This window comes from Rhinolophus ferrumequinum, chromosome 24 (assembly GCF_004115265.2).
Source record: "Rhinolophus ferrumequinum isolate MPI-CBG mRhiFer1 chromosome 24, mRhiFer1_v1.p, whole genome shotgun sequence".
Lineage (NCBI taxonomy): Eukaryota > Metazoa > Chordata > Mammalia > Chiroptera > Rhinolophidae > Rhinolophus > Rhinolophus ferrumequinum.
The window spans coordinates 22,318,751-22,345,618 of NC_046307.1; the positions used below are offsets into that span (position 1 = coordinate 22,318,751).

Here is a 26,868-nt window from a genome sequence, read left to right on the forward strand (position 1 = left end):
TCGGGAGACGCCAAGAACCAGACGCTGGCTGTGTTAATGTTGTTAGTTTAATGTTGACAGAGACATCCCACAGCGTGACTGTTAGTTATGTTGAGTCAACTCGGGGAAGTGCGTGCTGCTTGCTTGGTGTGGCCGGCCACACGGGTTCCCTGCCTTCCAGCTCAGGAGGACAGGGGACTGGGCAGAACCCTGAAATTCTAGCTGCCACGTGGCTCATATACCAGATCCGGGGCGGGGGAGGGGAGACTGAGGAGAGAAGGCCAGAGGGCAGAGACTAGGAAGTAAGTTCGATTCTTACAGAGGAGCCACCCTGCTCCAAGGGGTCTGAGCTGAGCTCAGACTACTCTGAGCACCTGTCCACTCTCACTGTCTACTTGGTTAGAGGCTCCCTCCACTCTGCTAAGGCTCAGGAGCATAGTTTGCTCAATGGTGGGGTGGCTCCCGGGGACTCCATAGATGCAATCCAGTCCATTGAGACACGAGGGGAGTAGGGGAGGGGTTTCCTGGAAGTGGGAACAAGGTTAAAAGGGTGAGCTGGGGGTTCTCCCATTTGGCATAGCGAACATGTGGCCACAGCTTTGAGAACAGTGGGAGGGGCGGGGCTCAGCCCCAGCCCCTGACTGGCAGTGATGGCCCAGGTTCTGGAAGTGGGGTCCTCTCCGACCTCTCGTGGGTCCCACATTCCTGAGTTTCAGAGCTGGGCCAGGCTGTTAAGTGAAATGACGAAGGGCAGAGTCTGTGTTCTCCCCCATGGCGCCCATCCATGGAGGAGTTGGGTCTTGGAGCAGGCGAGAGAGAGTGCTTCCCTGTCGTCACCTCAGCAGAACTGATAGTTGTTAGGCTGCAGCAGCGGCTGGGCTATATCCCCCTGCTCACAGCAGGCCAGCTGCTCGCTAGAGCTCTCCTCTGGCTCGCCACCCCTGCTGGGGCTGCTGGGCAGGTTGGTGTAGGCCTGAGGGAGGGAGAGAGGGAGGGAGGGAGAAGCCAGGGCATGGTCAGTCCGATTGTCAGGCCCAGCTTGGCCTGCTGCAGCACCACCCCCCGTGAGCCTGGCCCTACTCACCTGCTCTCTGCTCTCCTCTTGGGCCTGCTCCTGAAGGAGGGAGCAGATCTGCTGGAAGGTGGGTCTGTGAGTGGGCTCCAGCGCCCAACACGCTTGCATGATGCTGTATCTGAGACAGGACAGAGGCTGCCTGTGGGTCTGGGATCGTGATACACACACCCCCCCCTCCAGAGTCCTGCCCAGCACAGGTCTCGAAACCTAGTCAAAGTGAACTTAGCACAAGAGCTGAGCTAAGGCCTCGGCGTGTGTTATCTCCTTTAATCTTCCCAGTAACCCTTGGAGAAAGGTATCTTCACCACAGCCATTTTGACAACTGAGGGGAGAAGAAGCTCAGAGATGCTATCTTGCCCAAGCTCCTAGAACAAGAAGGGGCACTCTTGCGACCTGCAGGTAGGTTTGAGAGGTGGGCAGAAAGAATGGGCGACTGACTGGCTACAGCAAGAGACTAAAGGGAGGGTGGGCTGCCGGGGCTGAGTGTCTGGTTAGCCAGCTCGTGAGTGTCTGGCAGTGAGTGCCTGGGTGGGCACGGGGAGGTTGTGTCAAGAGCGTGACTGGAGAAAGAAGCAGTGGGTGACTTCGTGGCCAGCTGGCCTGTGGAAAAGCTGTGGTGAGGGCAGGGAGCCAGTGAGCAGCTCGCTCCTGGTGGGCTGGCTGTGGTGAGGCTGCAGTGGCTGACCAACTCCGCAGAGCGCCAGGACAGGAGACGTGAGAGGAGCCTGCCTTGCGGTCGTAGTAACTGAGTTAAAAATCTATCGTTCGAGGTAGGACCAGCCCATGTGAGAGCCCTCTTCTCTGAGCACATCTTCCATGCTGCCTGAGAAACCAGTGGGAACCCCGAACTTGATCAAGGAGCCTGGCATTTTGTTCACTGTGGGAGAGATGAAGCCTGGCCCTAGAACATGGTGACGGGGAGACTACGGCCACACGCCTTTCCATCCTCTTCAACCAGACAGGGCGCCCTTCCTCCCGGAGGTCCTTCACTTACATGTTCTTTGGAGCGAACGCAGGCTGGGCCATTTGGTACCCATCCTTCACCAGCTTATAGAACTTGCTGTTCACCAGGATGCCAGGGTAGGGGTTCAGCCCTGCAAAGGCCAAGATCATACCGTGCTCAGTGCTCCTTTGCCCTTCCCCACCCCACACACCTTGGCAAGGCTGAGGTTCCTCTTAGTGTTTACTCTGTGCCAGGCACTGCAAAGGGCACAGGCTCTAGGAAGTAGAGAACCTTCACCCAGCCTCATCCCACCACACAGTTCCAGCCCAGGCTTTGCAGTGAGAGGTGGTGAGAGGAGTACATTGAAGGACTTTGCCCAAGGCCCTGTGCCCAGAGCTGGGAGCTGCGTCTTCACGGGTATGTACGTTTCAGACAAGGGGACGTAGCATTCTAGGAAGCAGCAACAGCACAAGCAGACAGAACAGCCCAGAGGGGATGCTTGTCGCAATGGAGGGTCTGCCCAGCCCACACAGGAGCTTCAACACTTGGTTTTAAGATGCTTTGCCTGTCCCTTCATTCACACCAGCCCTTGCTCCGCCCTGGGCACCAAGCATCTTTAAGGTATAAAGACACCGCGGGTAACCAGACACGGGTCAGCCCCCAGGCTGAGCCTGCACTGGGCCAGCTGCTCACCGAGTGAGAAGATCTCCCAGAGGAGGATTCCGTAGGACCAGACATCACTCTGAACCGTGTAGACGCAGTCGAAAATGCTCTCTGGAGCCATCCACTTCACGGGCAGGCGGGCCTGGCACAGCAGACCCCAGTCACTTTTGGCCCTGGCTGCTATGCCCTCCCCAGCCTGGCCCATCCCTTCCAGAACTCACATTGCCCTTGACGATGTAGTTGGAGTCATTCATGATGTCCCTAGCCAGCCCAAAATCCCCAATCTTGGCCACACGCCCACTGGTCAGCAGAACGTTTCGGGCTGCCACGTCCCGATGGATGCACTGAGGGGAAGTGTTGCAGGGTTAGTCCTGGGCCCTCCCCTACCTGAGCCCAAATTGCAGAAAGAACGGCTAGGGCCCCAGAAGGCCTTGGGGTCCCCGTGGAGAAAGGGCATCAGTTTGGGTCCTGACCCTGATTCCCGTCCCTACCACCTAGCACAGCCCTGGGGCGGAGAAAATGGAACGCAGTTGGACAGTCCAGTGTTGAGAAACCACTGGCCCTCTGGCCCTGAGCAGCAGGAGCTGACTTTGAGCTAGGCGGTCGCTCAGGCCCAGAAGCAGTGAGCCCTGGCGCTCTGAGCAGTGTCTGGCCCACATGGCTCCTAATCACAGCAGCTGCCCCCTTCAGGGCCCTACCGTGCCATGCTCTTCCTTAAGCATCTGCACACGTTGTAACCCCGTTTTGCCCTCAACCCTGGGATTGTGCCCCGTGTTATGGGTATAGAAACCAGGGCTCAGAGAATTTCAGTAGTTGCTCAAAAGCACACAGCAAGTGGCAGAGCCAACAATCAAACTTAAGTCCCAAGTCGTGCTCTAAGGAGGACAGCCACAGCTCCCACTGCTAGGGCACTTCTGCCGGGGCTGCGTGTATTGCACATATCATCTCAGCCTCATGTCAACTCAGGAGGCTCTGTTAACCCCACGAGACCATGTCCTTCACAAGGGGACACAACGGTTGTCTCGTTCACACTGTTGATAAAACAAAGGAATAATGCCTGCTCTTGGAAATGGGGTCCTGTTGCACTGCTGGTAAGCGGCCCCGCTCAGGATGAGGCTCCGCCCTCCTGCAGGAACTGGGGCACAGCTTTCTCCCACTCACTCCTGAAGCCCTTTGAGGCTGCAGCCTGGACGGATGCTGTGTGGCCTCTGCCCACTTGCTTTCTGGCAGTCTGGCTCCTCCCTTGCCCCTTCACATGCTCCCCTTTCTTCCTCATCTTCACTCCTCCAACCTCATGGGGATTCAGCATTCCCTCCCACCCCGTCCCCCAGGTGATGCCACGGGATCTGGTTTCCAACTCACGTTCTTAGAAGCAAGGAAGGACATGCCCTGGGCCACCTGGCTCGAGAAGTGGAGCAGGTCCCACAGCTCCAGCGGCCACCCGTCCTTGTCCAGGTCTGGTGTGGGGAGATGTGTCAGGGCAGCCTGCTACATCCTGCCCCATCCGCCAGCCCCCGGTGGCCCTCCCCTTTCCCGCAGCCTGGGACCTCACCTTGCTCAGAGAAGGAGTCATCTGAAGAAGAAGTGGAAACGGGCCTCATCTCCACATAGGTGTCCACACCCTGGCTGGAGAAGCCACTGTCCCTACATAGAGGGGACCAGTCAGTCCCCATCACCACACAGGCCAGCTCAGGCTTGGCCTCCAGCCACTCAGCAGGGAGGGAAGGGACCTTGGGGTCAGCTTGAACATCACTGTCTGACAAGGCACCTCCCCCCACCCGCCCACCTACCCCCCCTCCCCCGTCACATTCTTTCTGAGTGATCATTGATCTCTGCTTGACCATCCCGTGAGGGAGCTGAGAACCTGTTCTCTTTTGGCAACTCTGCCTGTTAGAAAGTTCTTTATTGTTCCTAATCCCAGTCTACCCCTGAGATTTTCCCCTTCCCTTGGTCCTTGCTCTGCCCTGAAGGGCCACAGAGAAGTAGGCTCCCCTCTCCCCATAACCGCACTGCAGGGGTCCGAGCATAGCCTGGGGCCTCTTTGAGTCCTCTCTGTCTAGACTCTAGACAGTGGCTTTCATCCCTGGTTTCACATGAAAATCATCATACAGAGCTTTTAACACTCCCTCCCCATGCCCAGACGACTTCAGAAACTCGAGGGGCAAAACTCAGCCGTTAACCACTTTTAAATCTCTCCAGGCAATTCCAGTGTACAACCTGCCTGAGTTGAGACCCACTGGTCTAGAGAAGTACTTCTTAAACTAATTCATGAGCATTGAATCACCTGGAATCTTATTTAAATGCAGATTCTGATTCAGCAGGTCTGGGCAGGCCTGAGATTGAGCATTTCTAACAGCTCTCCAGGGATGCCTATGCACCCTGCTTTGGGTGCCAGGTAGTTTGAGAAGCACTGCTCTATTAGGTGGGTGCAAAAGTAATTGCAGTTTTTGCAATTTTTTTTTAACCCTTTAAACCACAGTTACTTTTGCACCAACCTAATGAGTTCTGGACCTCTCATCGTCCTGTCCCCTCTGTGATACAGATGTGCATCTTGACAATGTCCATACTCGAGCGTTCCCAGAAAGAGAGCCTAGTGTTTCATTCATGGGTTGACCATGGCAAAACTATCCCCTCCCTTGGTCTAGAAACTATACTTCTAATAATGTAGCCTGAGATCCCTTTGGCAGGATTGGTTCATGTGCCACTTGCCCTTTAAATCACCCCCCTGCTGTGAATCCTTTCCCCACCTACAGATTTAAAGATGGGAGCTAATACTTTTGGTTCTCATTTTGATTTGATCTAGCCTGAGGTTCCAGCCTGCAGAGGCTCAGTGTGAGCCATCCTCTTAGAAGAGGAAGCAGATCCTGCCAGCCCCCACATTTGAGGACACTGGATGGAGTGAAATGGCCTCCTCCTCCTTCTGCCTCCACAGGTTTCGCAGCTGACGGTGGCTAGGAAAGCGGCCCAATGTACACCCTTCTCGTTCTCATCCTTTCCTGGCTGCCAGAAGCCTGGCTCTGAAGCCCCGCAAGCCCCAAGATGGAGACTTCCAGGAGAGCAGTGTGGTACTGGACCAGGAGTCAAGAAAGCAGAATCTAGGCCAGGCTTTGCCTCTGCCCTGACTCATGTGTGACATGAAACTGGCCACTTCCTCTCTCTGGTTCCCCATGTGACTCTGTCCATCTTCCTCTGAGTGGCTTCCAGGAATCACAGCATTACAGAATGACAGGAAAGACCCTGAGAGGTTCAACCCCCTGATGGCTTGCCTGGGGAAAATGAGGCCCAAATGGACCAGAGACCTGCTACAGTGGTGCCGTTCTGCACTGCTCGCCCAACAACCCACAGATGCTGTCCCCAGTTCTTCGTGGTGATGTGGGGACTTGACACTAGCTACTTCTAAGTGGAATGAGTTCTCTGCAGCGCCCAGCAGCATGTGCTGTGGGAAAAACAGGGCGATTACCCCCAAGATCTTCCCATCTCTGGCCAGGACCCCAAATGGTCTTAGTTGAACTTTTACATAAGGATTTCATTAATGCCTGTCTCCACCAGACATCTGCCATCTTTGCCTTGATATTTCCAGAATGTAGTAGGTGCTCAAATATTTGTTGGATGATGAGAATAAGTAGTAGAAAAACCGAGTTGCCCATCTAATCTGGGTGGCTATTCCACATGACAGATGGGAATGTGAAAGCCACTAGCCACCCAACCCTGAGCCAGCTTTGGGGACAGACCTGGGCCCCCACCTCCCAGTCGTGGCCTCATTCCTGTCCCTGGCGGGGGTACTACCTGCGGGCATATTTCTTTTCCACGTGGATGTTCTTGTAGCCAGGGTCCTGGCCGGGACTCAGGCTGGGTCCCAGCATGGCCTCAGCCTTCCTTCTCAGAAAGTTGAGCAGGTCGCCATAGCAACAGTACTCAGTGATAACCAGGACAGGACCTAAAGCAGCCAAGAGAGTGGGGTGAGTGCACCCCATAACCCACTCCCCACGTAAACAGGAACATGGGGTGGGGGCAAGGAGGCATCCTGAACTGAGACTCAGAGTTGCATCTGTCTAAAGCAGAGGAATCTCAAACAAACAAACAAACGTAGCCAAACAATTATTTCCTCAAAGGAAATCTATGGCAGTTTTATAAAGGTCAAAGCTCCTATAGAGGAGGATGGAGCGGACTTGGAATCCCAACAGGCCCTGGGGCACCTCTGTGGACCCCACAGTGAGTGTCCAAATGTCTTTGGGTGGGAGCTTCTTAAACGGTAGATTTGGGGGCTTTACTCCAGACCCACAGAATCTGACTGCCTGGAGCAGGGCCCAGGGATCTGCAACCCTAGCTCCCTCTCCAGATCACTGATGCCCACTTTTGTCAGAGAGCCACTGCCCGGAGCTCCCAGAACCATCTGCTATCTACGAGCAACTTGACCACTCCAGGCGTCTAGCCCAGGAATTTAAGGGACACTGAGACAGGGGTTCTGCCTTCACTTGGAGAAGACGTAAAGTGGGAGATGGAGTGAGGTGGCCCTGGGGCCCTCAGACACCTGAGAGGGCCCCAGGCCGTGGGGCCCCGTGCTCACCTCCGTGGGTGCAGGCTCCCAGCAGGTTGACTATGTTGTTGTGCTGACCCAGGTGGCTCATGATCTTCAGTTCCGACATGAGGGCCTCCTTCTCATCAGAATGAGCGGTGGCTGCGAGACGGGGCCAAGGTCCCACAGACGAGGAGAGGGCAGGGCATGCAGAGCCACAAAGACAGACAGGAGACCCCCAGGGGAGCAGGCAGGGTGCACCCAGAGCCCCAAAGCCACCAGGGGCCAAAAGAGGGAGAAGGAGAAATGCGGACATACAGATAGGAGTTAGGGAGAGAGAGAGAGAGAGAAGCCATAGGGCCAGTCACTGAGCTGGTCTTGGGTGACAGGAAGCCAAGCTGTAGCCAGGCCATGGCCCAGGGTGGCCTCTGTGAACCCCAGTCTTTTTGGGGGCTCAATCAGAAGCCCCTCCACACCCAGAAGTTAGAGGGAGCCTGGAGCTCACCGCCAATCCCAGGCTGATGGGCTGAAAGTGCCTGCAATGCCTCTTACGACCACAGGGCAGCCCCGCCCCCACAGCACCGCCCACTTGCTCCTCCAAATTCCGCAGACGCCTTTCCCTCACTCACACTTCAGCATCTTCACAGCCACCTTCAGGACAGCATCTTCCTTGCCCAGACCAAAGGCTGTGGCCTCTACCACCTTCCCAAAGGCGCCAGCTCCAAGGGTCTTACCTGCCACACATACACACAGACTCTTAGGTCCCTGGGCACCAAAGGGCTTGCTCTCCAGGGGCCCATGGGCTCCCTGCAGCCCATGCTGCCCTGGGGTGGGAGGGCCAGGTGGGCCGAGATCCCATCTCACCAAACTGCAGGTTGTTACGGGGGAACTCCCACTTTTCATTGTAGGGCAGCTGGGTGGGATCGATGAACGTGTAATTGTTGCCCTCATAGCTCTCAATGATTTTCCAGCGCACCTGGTATTTGGGCTTCTGCAGAGGGAGAGAAAGGAAGCACGTGTCAGCCGGGCCTGGCACGTGAGTCTTGGATCTCATCCCCAACTCCTAAGGCAGGGGGACTGGGCAGTCCCATGGCACTCAGCCGGAGGAGGCAGGGTCTGGCCGGAGATGTATGTGGTGAGAGGGGCTGGGTCTTCTCATGCCCATGGCTCTGAGAGCTCTGGCCCTTCCTGGCTTGGCTTCACTGTGTGACTTCCCGTGCCCAAGCCTCCCCTCCCTTTCCTGTGTATTCAGAGACGGTGACAGATCGCCTCTTAGGGCCTGGAGAGGTCTGAAAATTTGATTAATTCCTGAGCCAGGAGGGAGGATGGAACTTGAGAGCCATCCAGCTATCCTCCCATCTAAATACGATTTGTTTTTAATTGTGGTAAGAGACACATAACAAAATTTACCATCTCAACACGGTGCAGTAGTGTTAAGTACATTCACATTCCTGTGCGACCCATTCCAGAACTCTTTTCATCTTGCAAAACTGAAACTCCATGTTCGTTAAACACCTGCCCCTCCCCGCCTCCCCCCAGCCCCTGGCCACCACCTTCCACACACCTCATGAATCTGACTACTCTACGTGCCTCGTATAAGTGGAGTCATGCAGTATTTGTCCTTCGCGACTGGCTTCTTTCACTTAGCATAATGTCTTCAAGGTTCATCCATGTAGTCGCATGGGACAGAATTTCCTCTCTTTTTAAGTCTGATGAACATTCCCTTCCAAATCCTCCCTGGGGCCCCTGTTTGTGCCAGGGCCCACCGACTCACAGTCGAGGGAGACCAAATGCCTGCCCTCATGGAGTCTGCGTTCTAGTCTCTCAGACATTCACCTCAAACAGATACATAGGTAAGAAATGTTCAAATAGTGCGGTGAAGAAAATAAAGCAGGCTAATGGGATAGAGAGTGGTGGGTACAACTGAAGATAAGTGAGGGAGGGCCCTTGAGGAAGGGAGAAGGAGCCAGCCATGTGACCACGGAAGGGAGCCCTGGGCAGGCTCTGAAGGGACCCGCGGAGGCCTGGCAGTGGGAAAGGGCCTGGCGACGGGTAGTGACTAGAAGCTTCTCAGCCACGTGGCTTGAGGGGAGCGGGGGAGGTTCCAAAGTCAGGAAGGTCTGGGGGGCTGAGATAAGTGGGACGCCCTCTCTGCCCACAAGGCAATGAGTGTCTGGAGGACCTGAGTTCCTTCTCAGGCGTCCCCTGCTGTTAGCGACCCCCAGCTGGAGCAGAGCTGTTTCAGGGAGGACGGGCAGCTGGCTGCCTCTCTCTTTCCTGCCCGGGTGGCAGCTGCTCGGGGGCATCATGCCAGAGGCTGCCCATGAGAAGTGCTGATGGAAGACAGAGTTTAGGTGGAAAGTGGAAGCGGGGCTGTGACAGCGGAGAACACCGGGGCCTTGGGTCAGCAGTCCAAGCCTCTTTCCTGTCAGGCCCCCTGGGCATGAGGCCCAGCTGTGCTGTGCTTAGCAGCTGGGCTCCTTCGTGGGCACCCAGCTTGGGGGAGCTACAGGGTGTTGCGGAGGGTGGCCTGTGGCTGCCCGTCTTGCTGGGTTAAGAGACGAGCCTCCAGATAGCCACAGGGAAGAACTTGCAGATGGTGGTTTGGGAGACGTAAGGAAGGGCTTCCAGGTTCTGCTTGGGGGTGGGGGATACGACAGGCAAACTTAAGGATACCCATGTTATGGCTTGGGAGGGGAGTCTGAAATGGGACAGAGGCGGGACTTCCTGAGTCTCAGAGGGTTCCAACCTTTCCTGTGCTGCCTGCCCAGCCCAAAAGAGAGACCGAGCCAGGAGGGGATTCTTAGAACGCCCCCGTGCCAGCCCCAGCCACTTCCATGTCCAGAATGCTGTGGCCAAGGCCTGTTTGTCTCCTCACCACTTCTCCTTCCTCTGTCTCCTGCAGCTGGGCCTGAGTCAGCCCCCTCCCCACTGCTGCCCCCCAGCCAGGCAGGGGATATTGGAGAAAGGGCGGGGCGTCGAAGGAAGAAGAGGTTGTCCGGCTAGAATCTCAGCTTTCTGGATCCCAGACTCTACCTGGAGAAGGGGGCAGCTCTCTTCCGTCTGATTCAGACATCCCCACTCCTCTTCCTAGCAAGCGGCTCCCAGTTCTACCCATATACTGCCCAAGCCTGGGCCTCTGCCATCCCTGGAAAGGGCTCATATGTAGCTCCCAGGGGCTTCTACCCAGAGGGGCTTCTCCTCCACAGGAGAACCCTTCCAGGGAGGCTGGGAAGGGCTGCCTCAGACTTCCTAATATCAGTGAACGCTTCTCCAGCACTTCCTGTGAACAGGGTACGGGGCTATACACTCACTGTGCGTCATCTCATTTATTCCTCACGACAGGCTCAGGCCCTATGTCCACCCGCAACTTCCCCTTGGCAACCAAGGTAGGCAGGAGACAGCAAAGTGCCTGCAACCCTCCCCACTAGGCCTGCTGGTTCTGGCTCGGTGGCTGTTCTGTCTCAGGAAGGTAGAGACCTCAACAGTTCCTAGAATACCTTGAGAACCCCCCTTTTCCCCCAATTTGCTGCTAGTCCCCACAGCTCAGTTCTGACCCCCAGAATCCCGGCCTCTCCAATGGCCCCCCCAGCCCCTTCGCTCCTCCTGCCTCATCCTTTCCTTTCTGTGCCCCTCCTCCTTTCTGCCTGCTGACTCCTGCTCTTTCTCTTCCCCCTTTGCCACCACCCCCGTGGTCTCTCTGGGGGCCAGAAAGGTGATGACTCAGCCTGAGGCACAAACAGTCCTTCCCGCAGACAAGGACACCCTCACCCCAGGCCTGGGCAGTGCAACTGGCCGGGCTGAGTCTACAATGCAGGGGCGAGTCTCAGAATCCCAGGGGGCAAAACAGGAGAATTGGACTGCAGGCCCTGAGACAGGGGCATGACCATCTTGACACCTGAAGGTTTTGTCCCATGGGATGCCCTCCTTCTCTTGGCCCTGAGTGGGCTTAGGGGGCAGTTGAATTTCCTGGATGGGATATGAAGTGACTGGAAGTACATGTTCTCCAAATGGTCCCATGGAGGGAGGGTAAGGTGCCTAAACCACAGCTGGCCAAGGGCTAACCCACAGCAAGGCAGAAAGGGCTGGAGGGGAACTGGGAATTTCTCTGGAATCTCTGCAGTCTGTCCTGGGCAGCTCTGTGGGGCTCGGGGAGGCGGTTTGCAGCTTCTGTGTAAGGAAGAACTTGACAAGCCAGAGCTGCTCGTAGAGGGAACGGGCGATCACAAGTGTGGTCCTGTACCTGGAGGTGGACGAGCAGGGCCCAACACCACTATGGGTGTGTAGTCAAGGAGAGGCCCGACCTCAGACACCCCTCCAGTCCCAAGAGGCATGAGCTAACGGGTTCCTCAGTCAACTTCCTCCTGGGACGAGGGTGCGCAACGTCCATTTTGAGCACTGTCTGTGCTCAGTACTCGGTGGAGTCCTCTACATGCCTTATGTCGTGAATCCTCAAGACAGTCTGGTAGGGTGGCCACTATTATTAACCCCATTTCACAGATGGAGAAACAGAGGCTTAGAGACACCAACTTTCCCAGGGTCCCATAGCCGGAAACTGGCAGAAGTAGGATTCGGACCCAGATCCGTCCAACTAGCAACCCCTGGCTCTTAAACCAGATCATCAGTAGGCTCATGGAATGCCCGAGGAGGAGGGCTGTTAAAAGCCGCCAGTCCCATGGTACAGGTGGGGAAACTGAGGCCCAGAGAGGGCAGTGAGTCAGCCAAGGTTATATGGCAAAACTGCATCAGAGCTGGACCCAGATCCTCAAAGTCTTGACCTGGGGCCCTGGTTTCCTGGGGGCTGCACTCAGCCGCCTCCCCATGCTGTGTGCATGAGCATGGAGAGCTGAACCCGTGGGCCCCTGGGGTGCCTCCACATCCCATCCGTTCTGTCTACTCCAAGTCCTCTTCTCACACTACAGCCCCCAAGATAGGTATGGAGAAGAAGTGATTCACCCCTAAATCATATCACCCCCTTGTTCAAACCCACTGACAGCCCTGAGCCTACAGGATGGGGTCCAAGCTCTCAGATCCCCAACCTGCCCCCATCTGCCTCCTCTTCTAGGTGCTAATATTTCCAGAATTCACCTTGGTCTTCCCCCCACCCTTTGCACACATTACTCTCTCCCCTAAAAATACCCTTTCTGTGGTCTTGTCTCTCCTGGCTGCATGCCCCATCCTCCAAGGCCTGTGCCCCCATGCCAAGCCACCTCCTCCAAGCAGTCTGCCTTCCCCACCAGTGGAACAGATCCCTCCACTGCTGGCCTCCACAGCCCTCTGGCCTGGCCCTCTCAGCATCTGATCACACTGGACACCGTCTTTTATTCAGGGAGGCAGCAAGGCCAGGTGGTGGGGGCTGTGGACCTGGGATGGGAGGCGCCTGGAACACTCGGGCAGGTTCTTCAACCTTCCTGAGCCTCAGTTTCTTTATTGTAAAATGCCGACTGCTACCGTCCCTGCCTCTGGGTGTTGTGAGGGTAAAATAAGACAATTCAATGTTTTGCATCATGATTAAAAACCATGGCTTTTTAAAAACCAGCCTCTGCCATTGACCAGCTGTAATCTAGGGCAAATGTCTCAACCTTTCGGAACCTCAGCTTCCAACTCTGTAAAATGGGGTTAGTGATAGATACTATTATATCTACATGCCATGACTTTTGAGGGCATTAAATGAGAGGATGTATGTAACACAACTGATTTTAAAAAGGCCCCTAAAATCGCTATCACGCATTGTGCACTCAAAGTGACAGGCAGCACACCAACTGTCAACATGCAATAAACGGTAGCTCTGAATAGTAACATTCAATAACAAAGAGGCTGATGATGGTCAAGCCTTCCTCGTCCAGTAGACCACTTGCCACCTGAGGGGGAGACACAGGCCTGGCCCCAGGCCAGGACAGGATCCCACGCTTGTGCTCTTCCGGGACCCATTGCTCTCCCCAGGGCATCTTTCGCCCTCATTTTCCTGGTGATTTGATTAGCTGTCTCCCCCACTAGCCAGTGAATGCTCTGAGGGCAGCGCCTCAGAGGCTGTGAGTTTTGGCCCACCCAGCACTTAGCCTACATTGGCATACAGTAGGCACTCACTAAAGAGCTGTTGACAGAATGAATGGGTGTTCGGGGGCTGAAGGGAGGATCTGCGTGGTCTAGCGCTGCTGTCCCAGAGTCCAGGGCACCCAGGGCCCCTGGCCGCCCCGCCCTGCCCGGGCTCACCTGCTTGTACTTGTACAGAAGCAGCAAGAGCAGCAGCAGCAGTAAGGCCATGATGGACATGCAGGCGACCATCACTGGCGTGAAGAAGGTCTCATCACGGGGCTGTATGCTGGCTCCTAGAAGGGGCGGGGCAGGAGAGTGAGTGGCAGAGGGGGCCTCGGTGACCCCTGCCCTCACTGAGAATAGCAGTGCACTGCCTGGAACACAGCTGGCACTCGATAAATGCTATGACCGAACAAAGTATCCAGAGCCTCAGGGAGCCTTCCTGCAGACCCTCCCCCAGCCAGGGGCACGGAGGACAGACCCTCCTGCTCTGCTCATGCCCAGCTCTAACCCCTGCTGGACTCTCAGCCTTTTGTGGCTGGGGGAGCCCCTCAGGTCACACAGTGTCACCCCCACCAGGGCAAGGAGCCCCTCTGCAGTAGCCTGGCCTCGTGCCCAGCTTTGGCTTGCACGCAACCCCCCATGACGGGGTTCACTGCCTACACTTCTGGGCAGCTCGAGCAGAAAGACCTTCTAGAAGTTACGCTAAAATCTGCCTTCCTGAGAGTTTCTGCTGCTTCCATGGGTGCCTTTTGGAAACACGCAGCCCTTCCGAGGCTCTGAAAGCCAGGCCCATGGCCCCTTCCGCAATCAATGACCCTAGTTCTCTTGATGGGTTTTGAAGGACATCGCCTTGCCCAGATCAACAGCATGGGTCTGGGGCCAAATCTCACCTCTGCCACTTAGGAGGTGTGTGACACAGAACCTGTCACTTCTCCCTCAGCTTCAGCTCCATCACCTCCAAAGTCAAAAGAAAATAGTTCTAACCTCCTAGAGTGTGCGAATTCATAGAGACAATGCCAGTAAAGAGCTTAACACAATGCCTGGCACGGCGTAAGCATTCAATAAAATGCTGGCTTTCTTATTTTTGATACGCGACCATCATCAGGGAGACGGAAAGCAGCATGGGCAGCTGTGTGTGGAGTTGGGCCCTGGCAGCAGTTGCTCCAAGGCCAGCAGCTGGGACACTTGAGGGGCCACCGGTGAGTCAGGCAGAAGCTTCCCCTCTGTCCTCTCTGGGCCCAGGGAAACTTGCTAGGCCTGCACACACGGGTGCTGAGACCTGCTATCAGAAGCTATGGGCCTCTGCACAGAATCAGAGAACTACCCACAGAGCCTTTGTGCAACACACAGAAAGGTGTCCCTTCCTCTCGACAGATAAAGCCTGCATTTGTGCCCAGGGCTGGACGTCAGCCCCGCTCTCAGACAGTGGCCCCGGATGGATGGGACTGCGTCTCTGGCAGGAATGGGTTCAGGGATGGATGGAGAAGGCCACCAAGGCTGGCCCTGGGGTGGGGTTGGACTGTGCCACTTGTCATTGATTGTCTCCCTCACCATTCAAGGCTCTACGGCAGCGTGGCTCTCCTGCACTGAGTACCTGGTACGCAGAAGATGCCAAATGCACACTTGTGAATTAATGAATGCGTTAAAGTGCAGGGATGTGAGCAGAGGGCCCAGTTAGGCAGTGCTTGCTTCCGGCTGCTTTCTCTCTGGACCCACGTCTGCTTCCCCTCCACTCTTCTCCCCCTACCTACAGTCCTGAGGGTTCTAGACTCCCCCATCTGGCCGCTTCAGACCTTTGTTCAGGAGGGGCCTGGAGAGGGACCCACAGAGGTGGGACTCGGTTCAGCTGGGGTCTGCTCCACGTTAGAACTCGGGCTCCCTGAACCGGAGCACCTTCCTGGGTACCCCTCCCGTCCCAGCCTGGAGGGGAGGGCTAAGGCTCACCTACAGAGACGTGCGAGAAGGCCTGAGAGTCGTTCCCTGCACTGTTGTGGGCCCTGCACTCATACGTCCTGTTGTGTTCCAAGGTTCCAGTGACCAGCAGGCTGTGGACAGTCACCTTGTGGAAGGGCTCCTGGCTCAGGACCTTGGGGTGTGGGTCCTCGAAGACCAGCTCCAGGGTCTCATCACATCTGGGAAGAGAGGAGCGTGGCTCAGAGTTTCAGGGTACCCAGCGCCTGCCCCAACCCCTCAGTCCGGGGGAGGAAGGCAAGAGGAGCCCACTTACCTATCAGTACGACCCCCACACTGCACCCACGTCACGTTGGGCTGGGGGTACCCGGAGACCTCACAGAGCAGGGCATCAGAACCATTGATGGGGTGCCACGTGACCTTTACCTCTGGGGAGTCTGAGGAGGAAAAAAGGAGTAGAAGACGGAGGGGTCAGCCCGAAGGCCCCAAGTCTCCTGCTGACCACCTCGCACTGAGCTTCCTCTCCCAACCTCTCCCAGCTCGTCTCTCCAGGCAGCCCTGGGGGCCCAAGGTTCTCAAGCCCTGCTCCATCACTCACATCGAAGGTGGAGCTCGAAGGTCAGAACTTCTCTGCCTCGGGCATTTTCGGCCAGGAAGGAGTAGTGGCCGGCCTCATAAGGCTTCAGGCGAGGCAGGAAGAGGGTGGAGGTATACCTGTATGAGAGGAGAAGGACATCTGAGGTGAGCCCCAGCCCGCTATTTCTCCCAGTAGGACAGCGGGCTCAGACAACCACCCTGAGGGGCTTTGCTTTATTTTTGGTAAAGTGTACAGGGCACAAAGGCCTTGGCTGAGCCAGGAACCCAGGCTGGGTGCCACTGAGACATGGGAAAACCACCAACCCGATTTCCTTCGTTGGTTCTCTTACCTATAAAGCAGTGGGAGACACATCACAGGCCCCACTGAATGTACCTGCTTCCACCAACATCACTGGGCAAAGCCATCCTTGCTGAAAATGCTACCTCTCAGGTCAGCTGTCATCCCTAAAGCTCCAACCCTGCCCAGAGGGACTGAGAGGAATGAGAAACAGGATGTAGCCTTGGGGTCCACAGAGACCAGAGGTCAAGTCCTGGTGTTGCCATTTCTTTGCTATGTGACCTTAGATAAGTACTTAACCTCTCTGATCCTTCGCTTCCTTTTCTGTAAAGGTGACATGATGGTAATTAATTCACAGACATGGCCTGAGGATTAAAGGGCTTTGTATTCAGAATGTTTGACACAGAGCCTGACTCAGTGTAGGCACTCAATTTAATGGTGCCCTTTATTACAGGAAAGGCTTAGAAACAAATGCAAATAACAAAAGTAATTCTTGGCCGATTCCAGATAATTTTTAAAATTCTTTTCTTACTCCCTAGTTTAAAATGTATACATAATGAACACGTATCATTTAGGTAAAAAATAAGTTTTTTAAAAAATAAGTCATAGCAGAATGCCAGCTCTTCTTTGGAAAATGCAGCCACCACCAGACTAAAACCCGTGGTATTCAAAGGGCGAGCTCATTCAGAGTTTGGCATACAGAACCTCTCTACACATGTCAATTTTTGAGTAACTAACATTAATCTCTTAAATTGAAAAAAAAATTAACTTCCGTGAATGACTCAAAGTCACCATGAGGGACATGCCATCTCATACGCTCGGCTCCGTGGCTCCGTGGTGCCCGGCTTGTCTGCCTTGCGATGAATGGCCCCAGACTGCTGTGTTTGAGGGGTTGTCCCTGGTTCCTTTCCACAATGTCCCTGTTGCTCATGGACCCCTGAAATCTGTCCATGGAGAGGACCCCTCCCAGGGGTTGGCAGACTCCAGATTCAGAACTTCTGCTTTAGATGAGGGGAAGCTAGAATGCCTGGCCTGAAAGGATAAGGGAACTGCGAAGAGGAAGATGAAGATACGGGACCCTCCTTGTTGATGCTAACGATCAACAAGCAAGAGTCTCGGAGCCTGTGAGGTCTGGGCGTCAGGAGCTAGACCGAGGACCCCAGAGAGTATGGGAGTTGGACAGTATCTAAGGGATTAGCCAGCCCAGGATGGCAAACAGGTCTGCTCTCACGAGCCAGGTATGATGGAAATGCTGTCTGGAGACTGTTGAGAAGGACTCGTCTAGACTCTGCGGGAAAGTGGCCTAGGGATACCTGTCGTGAGTGTGGGAGGGGAAGTTATCACACAGACACCACACATTTGCTGTCCTTGATTGAGCTGTACGCTCTCATTCAAATAGAACAAGGTGAAGAAACCATTGTTTTAACCTCTTTTACTATGAAAGAGGCGTCCGTGTTCCTCTTAGAGCAGAAAATCTCTTATTTAGAAAACTGCCTGGTTAGTCCACTTGGGACAGGAAAGTGAGACCCTGAGGACATAGTCCAGGCTGTGGAGAGAGGAAAAAGCTAAAGAGCTTTCTAAAATGTTGTGCAAGTGGGGAAATCAGCATTCTGGGAGAAGAGAGGAAGTAGTCAGGTAGCACTTTAGGAGAAGAGTTTGAACCTGTAGAGGAGTGGCCAGTGAGAAATTCTCAGGGCTGGGTGACCAAAGGCCTTTAAAACACTTTTGATGTATCTGTGATTGGATGGCGTTAATTTCCTCTACGCCCCCCCAAACCTGTGTGTGTGGCGGATACCCTGTGCCGCCATCATTGGGAGTGTGTCGAGGGGTGGAAATCACGGGGCATTTTCTTCTACGTGTGAGTTGGCCACCAAAGAAGAGAATGGACTAGATTGAGAGTTCTTGAATGACCATGAGAATGCACACTCCCAAGAAATGGTAGGATTCTTGAGGAGGGCATTGGATTTCCTGCGCATGTGGGAGAGAGGGGTACACAAATTTAATAGCAATCTCAAATACAGATGACTGAGATGGAGGTTCTACAGAGTCAGGGAAAGTGGGACCAGAAAGGGGCAGGAACGCGCTCCAGGTCACACAGCAAGGCTGAGACATAACCCAAGTGTCCTGACTCCTGGCTGAAGCATTCCCCATCTGGCTGCGGGGCTCTGCAGATGAGAGCTGGTAGGTGGTACCTGTACATGTTCTTGTCGGTGGCAAAATGGAGCGTGGGCTGGTGGTAAGAGAAGGGTCCCAGGTAGGTCCAGTTAAGACTTTGTAGGTTTGGGTAGGCCTCCACCGTGACTTGGAGGTTGAGCTGCTCACCCAGACCCACCTCCTGGAGGAGGTTCTGCTCAGAGGTCAAGTTCAAGTAGGCACTCTCTGGAAAGCAGAACACACAGAGATCTGGCATTAGTGGGAAGATGTCCTGGGTGTGTGTTTCTTTGGTCATCTCCCAGTCATTCAGCTAGACCCTCCTGGTACCTACTACGTGCCAAGCACACAGTCAGCCCCCCAACCAAGAATTGCCCTCTGACCTCTCTCTTCCCATCTCTCTGAAGCCCAGGGCTCCAAACTCTTCTCCTCACTGAGTCCCTGAGAGAACATGAGAAAATTCCTATCTTCCTTGATACCTACACCTTCTTATTTGAATAATTAAGAGGTTGAATATATCTGTGGTTATGACCGTTTGAAAAAAATTTTAGCTGTAAAAAAAAAAGGTCTTTATTTTTTCTATACGCCCCTATCCGTTTCCCCTTCCTTTGGTAATAGTTCAGTCAATATAGATTCCACAACCAGCTCTAAAATGGGCGTGTGACTCAGGCCAGCCAATCAGAGTAATGTCTCCCCTTTGGACCAGTGACTGGTTTGGCGTAGGCTTGTGAATTAATGAGTCCATGACACTCATTTCCATGATTTTTGTTGGAACTCTGGGAAAACGAAGGCCTCATTCCACCGAGCTTACCATGCCTGGCATTGCTGGGGGTCCCACAAAAAAAAATGTACAACTGAAAGTTGGGAAGGAACGTATTCTGGTCCACATTATCGGAACACTTAGATCTAACTGTACCTGAAGCTCCTATCCATGGGCTTTACAGCTACAAGGCCAATAAAATACTCTTTTGATTAGGCCAGTTTGAATTGGTTTCCGTTACCTGTACTTGACTAGTATCTACTAATTAAATCTTGCATGAAGTTAAAATGAAGCTACCTGGGGTGGGGGGTGGGAGTAGGGGGTCTGAGGAGGAAAAGAGGAGCAGAAGAAGGAGGGATCGGCCCCAGAGGCCCCAAGCCCCCAGGACACCTCAGGATTCCCCCGATCACACTGGGTGAACATTGTCTGTTCACATGTTTGTGACATGAATGTCCCAGACACGAATGAATGAATGAATGAATGAATGAACAGTGAAGTCCAGTAGGAAGCTACTGGATGTTGATCCCAAAACAGAACAAAATGATGCTAAACAGAAATTTAGCAATGCACTATAGGAGGCTCCTAGGTGGGAGAGAGGACTTCTGGGAGAGGATCTGGGAAGTCTCCCAGAGACTTGGCTCCTTAGCCAGGTCTAGGATACAGGGATTCTAGCAGAGGTATTCTTAACAGTGTCTACTCTGCTATCAGCTTCCTCCTTCTCAATCCCCTTACGCATCTCCCTCGCCCTAGGATCCCTGCCAGCCCTCTCCACCACCCTGATGCTCACCTACGACCCGGAAGACCATGGAAGAGGACTGGACGCCCTGGATATTGGTAGCCACACAGGAGTAGTTGCCAGCATGTTGGAAGCCTACTTGATCAAGGTTGAGGGTCAGGACTTTCTGGAAACGGTTTTGATGGAAGTCGGAGTGTTCCAAGATTGTGAGCTGCAGCCAGAAGGAATGGAAATTGTATACCAGTGACCAGTGGTATACCAGTGATACCGTGGTTGTTTAAGGATTAAAATGAATTGAGTTGAAATCCTCAGCTGTTAAGGATTATTATCTTCCTTTTCTTGGATAAGGGACTGAACTCTGAGCCTCAGTTTCTTCATCTGTAAAATGGGACTAATACTGGCCCTGTGCTCCTAGGGCTGCAGTGAAGAGTAAATGAGATATTGCATGCAAATGGCATAGGGCTGTGCCTGGAACACAATAGGCACAGTGGGATGGGAGAGGGTTCTCAGAAGCAGGCTAATGCCATTCACTCCTGAAAACACTCCCTTGTTTGTCTCTCCCAAAGTCTTTTTGAAATAACCTTATATCCCTGGGCTTCGAAGGTGGCTGAGGAACCCCATGCTAAGTCAGAAGTGAGCTGACATCTGGCTCTTGTCTACAGGCTGGAGCAAAGGTCATTTGTCAAGGGGATAGAGTACAGCCTCCCCCACCTGACCCCACAAGCTTCAGCAGCATGAGCCTGAGTCCTGGTTTTGGACCAGCTACTAACTGGCAATGAGATCCTGGGTAAATCCACTCTTCTCTCTGGACCTGGGCTGTACACGCAGTCCAGACGGCCAGCTTGTAGTGGGGCTGAGGGCCCCATCGTGCACAGCCTGGCATACTGGGAGGATGGGCAGACTTCACCCTGCTATCTCCCCAGGGACTGACCTTGGTGTTTCCTCGTTGGAGGAAGACGTCAAAGTGGACATCAACGTCACTGGCTGAGCAAACGATCTGGGCAGCCTCTCCTTGAATCCGTACCAGCTCTTTAGGCTCCAGTGTCACGGTCGGGGGCTCTGGGATGACTGAGGCCAGGGGAAGGGACCCATGAACAGTCAGGCCAGAACTATTGCTCTGCTCCCTGCCATGGGCCAGGCTACTGGCCAGGACCCCCACCAAATCCTGGGAGGCAACCTCCCAGTGCTCATAGTAAGACTTATCTCCTAAATAGACTTTGAAAAATCCACTTTCCTCCATCACCGCTACCTCTCCCCAGTCTCACCGCCATTCTCTGCTCTGGGCTCTTGCTCTACTCTGCTCTGCAACAGACACCTGGAAGGCCTCCATGCTTCCCCTCTACCCCTCTACCACCCGGACCCCTCACGGCAGCCACAGTGAGCTCTTAGGAAGGTGAATTGGATCATGCCTCTCTCCTGTGCCAATATTCAGTGGCTTCTTGTCACTCTCTGAATAAAAGCCAACATCCTTCCCACATCCCCAGGCCGGTTACTGAACCGCTGACCACCCAGACACCTGCCACCCTACGCTCACCACGCTGCAGCCACACTTTGCACCTCCCTCCTGGAATGCTCTCTCTCCCCCACTTTGAACGAGTGCCTGTTGGGACCCTTCAGATCTTTAGCTCAGACATTCCTTAGAGAGGATTTCTCTGACAGACATTCCTTAGAGAGGATTTCACTTTAGCTGAACTAGCCTCCCCCCCACCCACAACCTGCCCAACGCACACACATATCCAGCTTTCTCCAGCTGGGTTTCTTGTTTGTCACAACTGGTATGTTATTTACTTTTTCTCTAGTCTGTCTCCCCCAGGAAGGCAAATCCATGCAAGTGATATCCCCAGCCGATAGCCCATCGCCTGACACACAGTAGGCACTGAATTAATATTTGTGACTGTTGTTGTTGTTCAAAGATGATCTAATTCAGTTTTCCAAGGTCTAGAGACAATAAAGGACTCATCCAAGGTCACTGAGGGGGTCAGGGCAGAACCAGGGCCCAGGGTAGCCCAGGGCTCTGCAAGATGAAATTTGGGGAAAGCACCCGACTGCCACAGAGTAGGGGGTCCTTTGACTCCCCGGGCAGGTTTTGTGGCCTCAAGGCCATGGCCTTAGCCCAGCCATCCTGCTCTGACCCTGGCCCTCATTACAGGACTCGATTCCTGTCTCAAGCCCAGGTCCTGAGCCTGGGGACTCCTTTACTCACGTCAGTCCTTCTAGAAACCAGAATCCCATCCAGCAGCCCCGCAGGGATAAAGGGGAAAAGGAGTGAGACTGCTCCAGCAGTGCCCCCCCGCCCCACCAGAGTGAGAGCTGTCCCATATGCCCAGCACCCCCTCTCCATCACCACCCCACCTTCATTCATGTGCCCAGCGCCCAGCACCACGCTGGCACTGAGTGGGAAATCCACGTCTGAGGGTGTGAGAGAGCTTCGGGCCCTCATTCCTTTCCGAGAACGTCCCTACCTTGTGACTTTGTGCCTGCTGGTTCCTCTACTGAAGGCACAAAGGTATCTGAAGGTATCTTTGCAGGGCCACCTCTTTGTCACCATTCACATTTCAGCACAAATGAAATGTCACTCTTTCAACAAGGCTCCCCCTCGCCCTGTCCCCACACACTCTGTCCCATCACCATGTTTAACGGCTTTCCTAGCATGTGTCATGATCTGAGGCGATTCTGCCCATTTAGTTCTTTACTTGCACCTGGTGTGTCTCCCCGCATGACACACCTTGCTTGTCTGGCCCCAGTAGGTGCCCCATAGATGACTGCAGTCATCAATTGGAAGGAAGAAGTGAAAGAAGGGGACACCCGTTACCTCCCATCAGGCCGCAGCCGCCACCACTCACAGGGCTGCGAGCTCTCGGTCCCTGCCCCGCCTCCCCGCCCCTCCCTGCCTCGCGCACCTTTCTGCACTTTAAGCCTGATGCCAAGCGTTGTCACCGTCCTGCCATCGACTTGAGCGCTGCATTGGTAATCTCGACTCTCCACGTACTTGGCGTTGTGGATAGTGAAGCCGTGCCGGGGTGAGAAGGTATAGTTGGTTTGGCGCAAGACCGGCCGGTTACGCACTTGCGTCAGTGAGACACCCGCCTCCAGTGCCGGGTCAGTGAGCAGGCAGGGCAGCAGTGCATCCTGACCCTCCCACACCGTCACTTTCTCAGCCAGCAAATTCCAGGGCCGCGCAGGGTCTGGGGTAAAGGGGGATACAGGGTTACAACTGCCTTCCCTCCACCAGGCCATGCAATCTCTGGATGTTGGTGATAGGGAGGGTCAGAGATGCTGATCATTTGCCCGAGGTCACACAGTGAAGCTCACTGATACTTCGGAGTAAGGGCTCTGGAGCCAGGTCCAGCCCCACGACTTGATGCTGTGTGAACTTGTGCAAATGACTCAACCCTTCTGAACCTGTAGAGAATGAGTATAATCATGGAACCTACCTCACAGGGTTATTGGGAGGACTAAATTAACTGAGAAGCACTGCCACTGTTCCTTGTTCATGGCAGGCACGCAGTAAGATGTGGCCCTGGGTTTTGTGATGGGTAATATTAAGGCCCAGCCCTCCTGCCCATGCCCAGTGGGGTCTGCTGGGCCAGGCCTCTTGGGTGTGGGCCCCGAGTCCTCACCTTTGACGTAGAGGTGGATGGTGGCGCTGCCCCCCAGGGGGTCTCCAGTCTCAGTACAACGATAGGTCCCCGTGTTTCGGAAGGTGGCATTGTTTGTGGTCAGGATGCTGCAGGGGTCCTGAGGGTCCAGGGTCCAGTAGGGGGAGGAGATGGGGCCGTCCCATTCCACACTGCCATTGCCCGTGCATCGCAGGGTCACCGTGGCACCTGGCTTCACAACCAGCTCAGGGCTGCTGGGCTCTATCACTGGGACCCCTTGAGCTGGTAAGGGGAAGATAGACAGAAGTGAGGCCTGAGGTGACACCGCCTGGGCCATTGCCTGCCTCTGAGAAGGGGTGGTGCTGGGGCTAGGATCCAGCTGTGACTTGCAGGGTCACCTTTAACAAGTCCCTGCCTCTAGCTAGTCATTTGCTCAGCCCCCCCGTCCCCCACCCCAAACCTGCTCAGGGATGGACTGATGTCTCTGATGCCCGGCAGGCCCCTCCTCTGAGAAAGAGACACGGGGAGATTTCTCGGCCTCCCACCCAACCACTGCTCCACGGGGGTTCCCCAGCCCCCTGCCTCAGTTTTCCCAGCTGTGACTGCCTCATTCTTTTACCCAGGAGTAGATTCCTTCAGCCTCCTGAAGTGGGCTGAATCCTTAGTGCTCAGCCCAGGGCCTGGATCAAAGCAGGGGCCTCAAACAAGCAAAGGAAGAGACAGAGGGAGTGTTTATGGCAAAGTCATCCAGCTTAATTTATTTGGGGGAGAGGAACAGAGGCATAGGACCTTGGCCCAGCAGAATTAGAAAGGTTCCAGTTCCCTGGTGTGTCTGCTCCCACTGTTGGATGTCTGGTCTGTAGCACAGTAGGATAGTTCAGAGGCTCTGTGCCTCAGTTTCCCCACCTATAAAATGGGGACAATAATTGTACCCATTTATTGAGATGTCAGGAGGTTTAAACGCATGGAAAGCCTTTAGAACATCACCTGCCACCACACGAACACTCAGTAAGAGTTAGCCATTATGTTTATTATCTAGTCTACCTCAGCAGCCCAGCCCTACACCCCAGCACTGCTGTGTTGACTGGAGAGCCAATCTCTTTTAAGGAAAATTTTCTTGAAGGAGAAAAGAGAACTTGAAACCCATATCAGGGCCTCTGGGATGAAAGCCCGTTGCCTCTGCAGTGTCAGCATTTTTTCCAGGGCCTAAAATAAGGGCAAAGGAGGGAAGTGAGAGCTGATTCAAGACCTTGAAGGGGCGGCCAGGCGCCCTGGCCAGCGCAGGCGGAAACACATTGCTGGCGCCTGGCCTGGCCCCCGGTTTCCGCTCTGCCTGCGGCCCTTCTCCCTGGGATGTTCTCACTTCTGCTTCCTGGGCCTCCTGGCCACTGTCCCCTCTCCAGGAGAGAGACTCCCAGGAAAGACAATGCCACCTGCTGGGCATCAGAACTCCCTGGGCTTCGGGGCCTGGCCCTGCCACTGACCCACTATGTGCCCCTGGTGAGTGCAATCCCTTGGCTGTGACGATGGGAACATGGACACTCCAGCCTGGAGGGCATCCAATGAATTCAGGGCTTCTCCAAGGTCCTGCACACAGCTCCTTAAATGAATTTATCTGCCCTCACCCCCACCATAGACCCAAATCACAAAGAGCTTCTCTGTCAATTGATTTCGGGAGGGCTTAATTTATGTTTTTATTTTCTACCCATCGTGCAGCCTCTCTAACCTGAGCTTCTAATCAACGTAAAGGATTGAGTGAATTGGTGGATACCACCAAGGTCAACACCTGGGGCGTATAGCCATCCTGTGCCATGTGACAACCAGGGAAGGGGGCAGCATGATTTCTGGCAGGCTGTCTGCAAATCCCAACAGAGCTGGTGCTGCCCTGTTACGGCTGCAGCACTGCAGGCCCCAGACTCGGGGGTTGTTGCAGGGAAGAGCTTGGGCTGTGGGGTCACACCAATGTGAATCTGAAACTTGGTTCTTCCTTACCGGCTGGGTAGTGCCTTCACCTCTCTGACCTTCGGGCCAGTGGAATAATCTGCGTTCCCACCTCTGAGAGATCCTGGGAGGATTCAGTGAGGGGGTACAGAGCTCCTCGCTCATCAGCTGCTCCTGCCCTACGCTGCTGCTTCAATTGCAGCATTTCTCACCTTCCTTCTGGTCCTGACATTCTGATATCTAAAGTTTTTAACTTTTAAAGGTCTGAGTCTGTGACTGTGACATCCCAGGGTCTCGGGTTCTGCGTTCCGCTTCTGCACCCGACTCACAGGCGCCTCTCCCTCCCCTTCCCCTGCCCAGTCACCCTGGCCCCTGCCCCGGCCTCCTGGAAATATGGTCAGAAAGAGGCATTTGTCCTGTTTTGTCCTGTCCTGTTGTCCCGGATATTCATGCAGGACAGGGCTGACCCCCTCAACGTCCGCCTCCAATTTCCCTTGTGCTGGCTTGGCTGGCCCTGTCCTCCCCGGGGTGGGGGCTCAGACGTGATGCACACTGACCAAGCCCCACTTTGCACCTGTGCAGTCTTCATTCTTTCATCTCAGCCCCCCAATTCTCTCCATGCCCCAAACCTCCCCCCACCTCACTTACCCAACAGACCCCTCCATCATCAGCCCCAGGATGTCCCTGAACCTCCGCTCCTCTCTCCCTACACACACACACACACACACACACACACACACACACACACACACACACACACACACCCCAGGGTCTGGGACACAGCCCCTCCTCAGCCCAGGATCTTTGCGAGTCTCTCCCCATCAGGGGTGCTCTGACCTCATCCCCCAACTCCCTCACAGCAGCCCACCCTATCCCCGCTCACTCACTCATCCCTCCTTCTCACCCCTTACCCAGGCCTCCCGCGGGAAGGAAGACCACAGCCGCTTTGGGCTTTCCCAAATAAGGTACTGCCTAGAATCAGTGAGTCACAGGCCAGCAGAGCTGGCAGCGCCCTTAGGGACTCTCTAGGGCCTCCCTACTCAGTGTAGGTCTGCACCAGCAGCCCTGGTGTCTCCCAGGAGCTTGTTAAAAACGCAGAAGCTCAGGTAGAACCTGAAACCTACTGAGTCAGAATCTGCATTTTAACCAGATCCCCAGGTAATTTGCATGCCCGGTAAAATGTGAAAAACTGTGTTTTAGTCTAGTCATCACCACTCCCAATGCCTGTTGTTGAATAGATGTGGACACTGAAGCCCTGAGAGCATTGGGGATGGTTCAGGACACACAGGGAGTCAACATCTGAGCTGGGACTGATCCACAGCCCTGGCTGGGCTGCTTCCATCCCACCCACACTGTCTTTGCCCTCTACTGCCTTTTTAGAGCAGATAGCCACAAACCTGCTATCCAGGCGGAGATGGAAGCCCCGAGTGCATATACCCAGTGAGGGGAAAGGATTTACAGAGTCCTTACACAGGGGCCCTCTCTGTCACATTTCCCCCCACCTCCGCCCAGGGCCCTCAGTTCTGCTCTTACCATGCCAAGCTGTGGCCACCAGCAGGACCAGCAGAGCCCCAGGGCCCATGGCCTCAGTGGGGAGGCAGCAGGCCAATGCAGGGCTGGAGGGTGGGCAGGCACTGGACTCCCAGCTGCTAGCTCCGCAGGGACCAGGAACGCTGGCTGG

At 54.6% G+C, this 26,868-nt stretch overlaps 1 protein-coding gene across 1 annotated transcript; it reads right to left on the reverse strand.

Moving 5' to 3' along the window:
• Window positions 1-29: 29 nt before the first annotated feature.
• On the reverse strand, window positions 30-26,769 carry CSF1R (colony stimulating factor 1 receptor). The gene is made up of 21 exons (XM_033095884.1): window positions 26,721-26,769; window positions 23,268-23,528; window positions 22,548-22,832; window positions 20,579-20,715; window positions 19,699-19,858; window positions 18,193-18,379; window positions 15,725-15,840; window positions 15,443-15,563; window positions 15,160-15,347; window positions 13,390-13,505; window positions 8,041-8,167; window positions 7,806-7,910; window positions 7,228-7,338; window positions 6,447-6,597; window positions 4,213-4,304; window positions 4,023-4,117; window positions 2,882-3,004; window positions 2,691-2,802; window positions 2,049-2,148; window positions 1,064-1,172; window positions 30-952 (listed from the first exon to the last, which is right to left on the reverse strand). The coding sequence occupies exons 1-21, from the start codon at window positions 26,767-26,769 to the stop codon at window positions 818-820; spliced, it is 2,880 nt and encodes a 959-aa protein (XP_032951775.1). The 3' UTR covers window positions 30-817.
• Between the last annotated feature and the right edge of the window lie 99 nt (window positions 26,770-26,868).

What these genes read in the sequence shown, in the direction of transcription:
- CSF1R (XM_033095884.1), bottom strand. Translation starts at nt 26,769, where the DNA reads ATGGGCCCTGGGGCTCTGCTGGTCCTGCTGGTGGCCACAGCTTGGCAT. An exon ending in TCCAACGAGGAAACACCAAG is followed by an intron (nt 19,859 to 20,578) that starts GTCAGTCCCTGG and finishes TTCTGGCTGCAG; the next exon opens with CTCACAATCTTGGAACACTC. An exon ending in ACCGACAAGAACATGTACAG is followed by an intron (nt 15,841 to 18,192) that starts GTACCACCTACC and finishes CCTCTCATACAG; the next exon opens with GTATACCTCCACCCTCTTCC.